Source organism: Micromys minutus, assembly GCF_963924665.1.
Source record: "Micromys minutus genome assembly, chromosome: 1".
Taxonomy (NCBI): Eukaryota; Metazoa; Chordata; class Mammalia; order Rodentia; family Muridae; genus Micromys; species Micromys minutus.
In genome coordinates, this window is record NC_137969.1 from 259,696,419 (window position 1) to 259,706,695 (window position 10,277).

General features: G+C 42.1%; 1 protein-coding gene across 1 annotated transcript in view; it reads right to left on the minus strand.

The window, feature by feature from the left end:
- Positions 1 to 5,300, minus strand: part of DNAH11 (dynein axonemal heavy chain 11) — a gene marked incomplete at both ends in the record, with an annotated part of 271,279 nt that extends 265,979 nt beyond the window's left edge. The window contains 2 exons of the mRNA XM_080921133.1: positions 3,020 to 3,163; positions 4,998 to 5,300. Coding sequence (XP_080777259.1) covers positions 3,020 to 3,163; positions 4,998 to 5,300 — 447 coding nt within the window. The remainder of the gene's footprint in view (positions 1 to 3,019; positions 3,164 to 4,997) is intronic.
- Positions 5,301 to 10,277: the final 4,977 nt, after the last annotated feature.

Here is a 10,277-nt window from a genome sequence, read left to right on the forward strand (position 1 = left end):
ACTGCAGGAAACAAGTTGATTCATATCGAGTAAAGTCTCTTAATTCAAGTTGAACGTGCTAGCAGGTGTACCGGCTGAAACAATGTTTTCTGAATGAGAAACAATGTTTCTCAATCACCAGGAGGCTAGCAGAGAGCAAGTGTTCCCTGGCTCTGAGACTTCCCAGTGGATCAAAGTTTGTGTAGTAGAGAGGGATACATTTAATCACAGGGACCTTTGTAGACCTTGTTTTCCACAACACGAGGAGCATCAGCTAAAACTGCTATGTGAAAACACTTAAATATTTGCTGTCAGTCTAGGGGTATGGCTCCCCGGAATAAAGCTATTGCTGTGCAAGCGAGGAGACCAGAGTTTGAATCCTCTGAACTCATGTACAGTTGGATGGAAGAGAAGTGGGATGTAGGACAGTAATCCTTCCATTATTATCACCATTTCCTGCACCATCTCCCTAGATGTCAAGCATCAGTGTCCTTATTTGCAGTCTCTGGCTCAATGACCTTGGTGTGCGGGGAAGGTCCTAGAAGCTGTGCCCTTCCACATAATAACTGCCACAGCTGGAAGCCCATTCTGGTGAGTGTAAATACAGAGTGCACTTCTACACTTAAAGCAATAGGGTGTTAGAAAACCCACGGCAGGTAGGTCACTTGGCTCGTGTCTTTAAAGGGTCAAAGTACAACAGTTACCAGGATCTGCATATTGATGCCTTCTCCCAGTACTATGTGGGAATCCTACCCTTTAAATCCATGGCATCCTGGAGGAACTGCAAATAGAATTGATGTTTAAAAGGGAGCTCATTTGTCCCTTTCATTGTGTAGGTACCTAGCTAGAATGGACCCACCAAGAACCAGGAGAAAAAAAAAAGAGCCCTACGGGCAAATTCAAACTTACCAGCAATGTGATCTCCAATTTCTAACCCTCAGGGCCATAAGAATTAAATTTCATTTTGTATAGGAAACTTAGTCTACTGTGTTTTGTATTCAGTCTACAACAGCTCCACTTGAGTCACCAAGTACTGTCTAAGTTAGGCTTACCATTGCTATGATGAAACATCATTAGGCAAATGGATGGAACTAGAAATATCATTTTGAGTGAGGTAACCCAGACACAAAAGAACAGACGTTGTATGCATTCACTGAGAAGTGATTATTAGTCCCAAAGCTTGAAACACACAAAATATAATCCACAGAAAATACGAGGCTCAAGAAGAAAGACCAAAATGTGGATGCCTCAGTTCTTCTTAAAAGTAGAAACAAAATACTCATGGGAGAAAATACAGGGACAAAGAGTGGAGCAGAGTGGAGGAACGGTCATTCAGAGACTGCCCACCTGAGGATCCATCCCATATACATCAAACACGGTCACTATTGCTAATGCCAAGAAGTGCTTGCTGACCTAAAGCAACATGGAGAGGAAAGGGTTTATCTGACTCACACTTCCTTGTCACTGTTCATCACTGAAGAAACTCCAGACAGGAACTAAACAGGGCAGGATCCTGGAGACAGGAGCTGATGCAGAAGCTATGTAATGTGTTCCTTACTGGCTTGCTCAGCCTGCTTTCTTTAGAACCCAGGACTACCAGCCCAGGGATGGCATCATCCACACTAGGCTCAGACCCCTCTCAATTACTAATCAAGAAAATGTTCAAAATCCAGGTAGATCTTATGGAGGCATTTTTCTAATTGAGGTTCCCTCCTTTCAAATAACTTTGGCTTGTATCAAGTTGTTACAAAATTAGCCAGCACACACTCCAGAATGCTCATTTACTATTATGAAAATAACTGTAAGTAAGGCTAGAAGGGAAAGGTTCAAGAAAGGTCAGAAATTTACCTTTAGCTTGACATGTTAACTGCACAGCTGGTGGAAATTCTAGGAAAGCATGTGGCTCTCTGGAGCACAGAACAGAGAAATTGGCTGGAGAGAGTGCTTGGGACATTTGTCCTCTAGACCTATACCCTCTTGCTCATTCAAAGCTTCATCTTTTAAGGGAATGCCAGTGATATCATAATTCTGATGTTTTTGCTTTTTTCCTCTGACTGATGTTCATCTCAGACTCTTCCCAACACTAAATGCAAACTATGTTTAGATTAAAAAACAAAAACAAAAATCATGAAAGGAGAAGGAAGATTATTTGAGAAGTGTGACAGGGGAAGAAGAAGATGGGCTAACAACAAGCAAGCATGATCTGAGTGTGAAAATATACCAGTATAACCCAGTTAGCTATAATTAATATATTTTAATAAAAATGCCGTTAACCCCAAATATCTGGTGGCTTATGCCTTCTAGGATATACATATTTTCATTCAAACCATATGGTATGGGACCAACTCAGAGAAATATTGGAAGAGTTTCAAAGCTTATAACTGCCATTTGCAAAACGCAGCTCACAGGATAAGAACCCACCAAGTTCCACATAGCCCTGCCTACTCTCATCTAAAGGCAGGAAAACCCCTCCCTATAACTAGCTAAAACCAAGGAGGTGGGATGGGGTGGGGGAACATAAGCTCAGCATTGGAGCCAGGGGCAGAGTCTGAAACAGCAAGAAAGGGCATCCTTCCAGGAAGACAGCAAGAGACACAGAAGGTTGAAGAGGAGTGTTAGTGATTTGCTGTGGCTCGAAAATCCAGTAACACATTTTCCTACCATAAACACAGCCTCAGCAGGACTACACTGGTTACCGGAGTCTCTCTGAACAATCAAACAGAGGAACTGACCTTGTAGACAAATACCCACAGTTCCTAGTGCTTGCCTCACACAGAGAGCTCCTGAATCTTGAACTACTCTAGCTTTGTTTTATGAAAGGAGTTGGGGAGGAGTGGGAGAGAGAAAGGGAGGGATGCTCTGACAGGGAGCAGGCTAGTAGTCAGTATTAGTGGATAGTGAGTGAGTCCAGAAAACAAGCTGACTGTGATCAATTCACACCCTGGCCAAAGAAACTGCCGGCCTCAAGACAGAGTGGCTCAACTAATGCCAGGCGTCTGGAGGTCAATAAAACACTCAGATAGTAGAGACAGATCGGTACCTCATCTAGGAATGCAGTCACATGTGCGAGTGATGAGCTGGGTATTTCTCCAGATAAAAGGGTTTGAGAGAAATCACTTTCTCTTGAGTCTCCAGTCATCTTCTTGGCAAAATAAACCAGCTTGTGTTTCGCATCTCTTGGAATCTGGAACAAGAGCAAGATAATTAGTTCAAGTTCACTACAGAGTCTCTACATTAACAAGCAGAATTTGCTGTATCCCGCTTGCAGACAGACTGCCAACAGAAGAAGTAAAACCCTGGCATCTGGCCCATGTTTACAAACAAGGTTGCTCTGTTGCTCTTCTGTGTCCTGAACATGCCCATTGCATCTAGACAGCATATACTGTAAGAATTCCATAAACAAAACCAAACATAAGAACATTTCAACCCTAGTGAGCTCTTTCGGTAATTTTTTTGTTTGTTTGAAAATACGCCAAACGAAGATACAAGGGGTTAATTTTCATTTCTGCCATCAAGGTGAAGTGCCAAAGTGTTTAGCCAAGATAGTTTAACATTCCTATAACTGTTGAGGGTTTTTTGTTTGTTTGTTCAGTTTGGTTTGGTTAATGTTACACTATTTAGCTTCTATGCTCTGCGAGCTTAAGGTCTCTTGACTTGTCTGACATTCAAACTGTTTTTTTAAAAAGTTATAATTAGGAGAATAGCAAAACAAAGATATTTAAAACTCACACAGCTGTAATGCAACCTTCCTGTTACACGCTAATGTTCTGAGGGTTTGCCTCGTCCTTATCCTAAATGACCATGTCTGGGGTGATGTTGCCACTTTACAACATGAATCCCGGGTCCAACACTGCTGAAAGATAACCCATTAGCAAGGGCTCCAAATTCAGAAAGGAAGGAAGGAAAATAAAGCAAAGGAAGAAAAACAAAGACTATTAAAACTGAAGCCTGTGCAAATTACACACACACACACACACACACACACACCATGGAATTGACATCAGGTTTTTTTTTTTTTTATTTTTTTTAAGAAAAAAAATCAGAGAATAAAATAATTGGACACAAGTTTTTAGAGCTCTGTTGATAAGTAACTTTCCAGAGCACACCTCTGCTACAAACAAGTATGGCAGTTACTTTACTTGAAATTTATGTTTGAAGGCATAATTCCTTTTCCAAACATCCACATAGTGGTAATTCACAATAATCTGTAATTCCAGTTCCAAGGAATCCCAACACACCTCTTCTGACCTCCATGGGCACCAAGTACTCACAAGGTGCACAGACATATATGCAGACAATCATACATACACATAAAAATAAAATAAATATATCGTCTAAAAGAAATTTACAATTTAATTGTCAAGATAACGCTTCTTAAAATTTATTAATCTAATTTATGAAACAAACATGTTTATTCTCTGCTTTAAACGACACCAGCCAGTCTTATTTGGTTGTTATTGTGGTTGATTTGTTCATATTTCTGTTTGTTTCTGGTTTGACAGGGTCTCATGGTGTATCCCTAGATGTTCTGGAACGCGCCGTGTAGACCAGGCTGGTCAGGAACTCACAGAGACCCTCCTGCTTCCTCTGCCTCTCCCTCTCTCCAAGTACCAGGGGTAGTATAGTACGCACCAGGACAGTCCGGCCTGCCCCAGCTCCCCTTTTTGTTAGAACTCGACTATTTCTTTCCTGGACAAAATGTAGTTGGTAGATACTAAAACAACTCATGCTATAAGGGTTTAGCTTGAGCTGTTTAAAAGAATATAACTCCGGAATTCCACCGGGGAGCGAAACAGAAGTCATTTGGCCCCAAAAACTCTCCTGACACCATTAGTCCAGGCTGCCTTAGTTTTCTTATACATTTTATACAACTATCTCTTCCGGCAGGCATCCCTCGTAGAAAACTAACCATAATATGCTGGTGCACAAAGGGACGCGGACTTCTGCTGAGTCCAGGAGGCAGACTTCAAGTTACGTTTAAATCTCACACCCCACATCCCTCACAAGGCGTGTCTTACCTCGGGGGAAGCTGAGAGCCACCCCGCGGCCGCGACATTAAACACCAGGCTAACAGGACCAGTGCTCTCCAGAAAGTCTCCTAGGACCTGCCGGTGGTCCTCGCTCTCTAGATACTGGTCCCATGTCTCCTCTGGGAACCCCAGCGCTTGGCGCAGACGGCCTCCCAGGAAGCGCACCCGCGGGTCTAGGGCAAAGCGTTGGGCTCTCCGTGCAGCCGCCGCCTCCTCGTCTTCCTCATCTTCCTCGTCCTCCTGCTCCGAGGGGCTGAGCCGTAGTATAGTCCCTTCCTCCTGGGCTGCCATTTCCTACCTAGCAAGGATTCTCGGAGTCGTGCGCCTGGGAGGCGATCCCCCGAGCTAGTGCCAGCAGCTCCGCCAGCAGAGCAAGGAGCACAGTGGCCCGGACTGCATCGCGTCCCGTTGCCAGGGAGATGGCCGCCCCGCCCCGGCCCCGGAGTGAGGGAGGAGCGAGAGTCTAGGGCGGCCCCAAAACTCCCCGGCAGAGGCGGGGAAATAAAGCCAGGGAACCACTGGATTTCTCTGCTTTTGCCCCCTGGGCATCTTGGGGCTCCCAGAAATGTTCCAGGACTAGTTAGTGGCTCTGGATTTAGCAGTACTGTCTTGGGCAGATATTCTTGCTAAATTTGCGGAGCTGGTTAGTTCGTCTAATCCCTAGAAAGCCGGGGCTAAGTGATCAGTGTTTAACCGGGAGCGAAGTATGTCCTAAAGTTGTTAGGTAGCAAGAAATGCTGGGACCTCTTGGCCAGCTTTAAATTCCCCTGAGGACATTGTCCAAGTAAAACAAAAAACAAAAAACAAACAAACAAAAACAAAACAAAACAAAACAAAACAAAACAAAACAAAAAAAACAAAAAAAAAAAAAAAAAACAAAAAAAAAAAAACCTCTCTAACTTTCCTGGTTGTCAAAGTCCAAGATCTAAGCATCACAGATCCTGATTCTTACTCCCAAAGAGACTGCACCTAGCTTTTAACAAAAGGCCAAGTGCCCCAAACACAAATGCTAGAGTTGAGGGTAAAAACTGTATCTCAGGCTGAACTGTGGCAGAGCATGTTTTTACTTTATCTGCCCAGAAATCTTACTTTATCTGCCATCCGCTGGTAGTCTCATCATTAAAGTAGTCAGAAGTTTGGAGTGGGAAAGGGCCTTTGAACTAAATAGGTTTTGCCCATTCCTTTTCCTTCCCAACAGAAGTTGCCAAAGGAGTGTTGCCTTTGATTTATCCACCCGTATCTTTAGTAAGGCTTGAACATTCTTATAGTTTTTCTTTGGGAATATTGCCTCTCATAGCTTATAAGCTTTTCTGGTTATGTTATCAGATTCTTAGATTTAAGTGTTTCTGGAAAGGCTTTATAAAGATGTCACAGTCATCACCAAGTCTGTCTTGTGGTCCATGGTGTCTCTTGGGAGTGTCCAGGTATGGAAGATTAACCCCAAATTTGTATTCTTTTGACTTTATATTCTAAGTTTGTATGCTCCTAATTCTGGTACCAGAGAGAATGTCTATAAATATATAAATTGAGGAGATGGCTTACTGCATCAGAGCACAAGCCCTGCAAACCTGGCTACCAAAACAGTTTCCCTAGATTTCACATAAAAACTCAGTTTGGTGGTGTGTACCTATAACCCAGCCCTTCTAAGATGGGATGGGAAGCTGAGACAGGAGAATCATCCAGCTCACAGACTAGCTAGTCTGAAGTATGTAGCTGAAACAAGAGAGTGCCTGCTTCAACAAGGTGGAAGGTGAGACCAGCTCTCCAAAGTTGTCCTCTGAATTATGATAGTGCCTGCCACACACATCTTACACAGACGACTGTGTAAGCAATACGCTTATTTTAAAAAGTTAAATTGTAAGTCAGTAAACTACTTTCAATTTGGGAAAGGAGCATTTCAAACAAAAATACCAGTATTAAGGTAAGATTTTCAAGGACTTAAATGTAACAAAATAGCAAATGAAAATGTAGCAAAGAATTTAACTCACCAGCGGTCATCACAACAGTGAAGTTGCTTTGGAGAGAACCAGCCAGGCTAGGTGCATATTTTAACTTGTCATCGGGTTTTTTCCAGCAGAAAAGTTTCTTTTTTCAGAAAGAATTTTCATCTGTAATTAGCAAATATCTACAAATAAAATATAACTTTTATAATCCCAGCATTTAGGTTTTTCATTGTAGTAGATATTAAGAAATGTATTTATTTCCCCAGAGAATTTGTATTTCAGAGAAATTAATCACTTAGAAAGGCATGCTTTTTCTCTATATTGTATCAAATTTGATTTAAAAGCACCAAGCAGGTACCATGCTGAGTTGGTTTCTCAAGAACATCTTTATTAAATACCTACTGGGTGCCAATCACTGCCCTGCTGCTGAGTACAGCAGTGTGTGGGCACACTAAGCTTCTCTCTTTACATCGCTTGTCTAAGCTAGCTTCACACTGGCTGGACTAAGGTTATTTTACTGAGTTTGCCTTCCATTTCGATCAGGTGCTGTCAGGTGTCGGCTAGGAAAGGTTAAAGGCCTGCAGGTGATTTTTCTGGAGATGGCCCACCATTTTTGCATGGCTGTGATGGAAAAACTCTTAACTGCAGGGTCTTCAGAAACTTTATCTCAGGATTGCTTCTTGCAGCTGAAATGCCTTTTTCTGTCACTATTACATAACATAATGACCTCTGTACATTAGTTCACCCTATTGAGCAGATTTCTTGCAACTTAACATAAAAAATAAACTTCCATGAATTAATGCTTCTCAGATGAATTAATGATTTCATAGAACTCCTGATTTTATTCAAATAATTGTAGGAAGAAAGTTTTGAGATGGTTTTAGTTGTATTGCCAAAAAGATGTGATAAAGTTAGACTGAAGAATAGAATGCACCCCTTTCTTGTAGAATAGCAAGTAAAGATTGCATAATAAGCAATACAATGAGCTCTCATAATTACACTAAGAGACATAGGTTTGGGACAAATTTGTGTTCAAGGAAAAACATTCAGGTCCAAGGATGAAGCCACAGGCATGCACTATGATAAGGCAAGGCCAAGTAAGATTGCTTGCTTTGAACTCAGGTGCTTATAGAATGAAACACTGTTTTGAACTTGTTGTGGATTTGTCTCTATAACTCCCCTTTCGTGTAACATTTTATCTCTGAGCTAATTCTTTCTTGCATGGAGAACTTTCTGTTTAAAAAGCTGTAAAAACTGTCAATAGCAAAAAAAAAAAAAAAAAAAAAAAAAAGGCGGTGTAGCCATCTCTGCTGTCTAGAAGGTGTGTATGTGCAAGTATCTATGTGAACTCTTGAATTCTTCCCCCCCCCCTTTTTTTCTTTTCTTTTCTCTTTGGTTCACAGAGGATTAATAAGCTCCAAGTCTCTCACCTGGCCAGCAAGAGGCTTCTAGCAAGACAGAAAGAAGCTCTCACAATTAGTCCTTTACTTAATTCTCTGATGCTACAGAGCAGGAGTTAATGATCTGAAACCTTAGGGTAACAAAGAGTTTTTAAAAGATAAATATTGCCCAAAGTAAGCAATTTTTTGCCCCCAAAATCACAACCTCTGCCACCACAACCTCCAATGTCCCCATCGCTGCCTTCCCTCTTAAAACCCATGAAACCTGGAAGGTCACCCACAAATTGCTAAGCATGTGTTCCCTCTGGGTGCCTCTATTTCCTCGCCTGAAATAGGAAATCGTTAACTTTTCAGCAAACACCTTCTTATTGGCCTTCCCTTGAGAAAGGTCCACTTTAACATTCTTAGAGTTGCTTCAGTAATGGGATGTGAGCAGATGTAACGCAAGCTCCAGACAGCTTTGTACAGGGAGCTTGTCTCTTGCCCTTCTGACACTATTACGAGGAGAAGAGCATTTTAACTAGCTTGCTGGCACAGGGAATCAATCTCTTATCTCCTTTCCTACTCCTACCAAACCTCTTGTCTTCTTGATAAGGTCCCTCCAACTTTCATGCCCCCCCAAACTGTGCCCTATTGCCTTTAATTAGGGTTGTTAGCTCAGGCATACGTGAAAGACTATTTAATCCACCAAGGACAATTTAGCAGAGATAGTCCACTAAAAATACGACATTCCACCCTCCCCCAGCTCCCTCCAGCAACTAGTAGCTGCCAATCACTCCTCAGGGAGGGATGGAGCTCTGTAAGTCCCTCCCTTATTCATGATGACTGTTCAGGCAACCACTACTTGCTGTGAACGTGGGGGTACAATTGTCATTTCGTGTCCAGAAAACGGTGCTTTATAGCATTGCTTTCATTTCTATTTCTTTCAGCCTCATCTTACAGTGTTTCCTGAACTTGGGGTTGGAGGTTGGGAGTTGGCATAGGTTACAGTAATGGGCATGAGATCCCTCTGGTGGAACAGGCCTTGGAGCCAATCAGAAAGCAGTGGGTTATATCCTCCTAACGGCCATGCTTCTGTTACGCCAGTGGGCACATCAGGCCTGGTGGGTTAGTATAGAGTTCACAGAGTCCATCGATAGGTAATACCATCAATCACTTTCTCCCCTAGTGGCCTTTATAACACCTTCCAGCACCATGAAAAATGAGGCACCAGGGAGGGGGTGTTTGGCTCAATTTCAGCTGGATTTATTTATGTCCTGCAACCAAAGTACCTGATGTCTTCTTCAAGACAGTCTTGTTGGCAAGTTTCAAAGAGCAACCCATGTCCTACCCACCAACATCTTACCCACCTCTACTTTTACATAACCCTTGTTCCACTTCTTTCTCCTTCCCTTAAGGTCTCTTATCCCCACTTCTCACCACCAACACTGGCTTTTTTGGCTCCCCAAACTAAACACACTGATCTAAAATGTCAAGGTTAGGTTCTATTCATTGGTCAATATGTGTTGAGTAATCTCCATGAAACGTGTGTGTGGCCTAGGCTTTCTCTTGTTGACTTGTAGACTTCTTATGCTTTGAGTAGGTAGAACACAAAGAATTACTTCAATTTTTCCTATTTCTAAGACTTGCTTTATGTCCTAACATACTATCTATCAACTTTAGAGAAAATTCCATGTGATGCTGAGAAGATTGTGTTTCTGTAGTGTCTGGATTGGATATTTTGTAGATCTCTGTTAAGTTTATTTGGTCTGAGATGCCATTTAATGCAGGTATTCTCCAATTCATGATCTTGATCATTTTTGTTGTTGTTTTATTTGGTTGGAATGTTGCCTTAGTTAAGGTTTATATTCCTGCACAAAACATCATGATCAAGAAGCAAGTTGGGGAGGAAAGGGTTTATTCAGCTTACACTTCCACATTGCTGT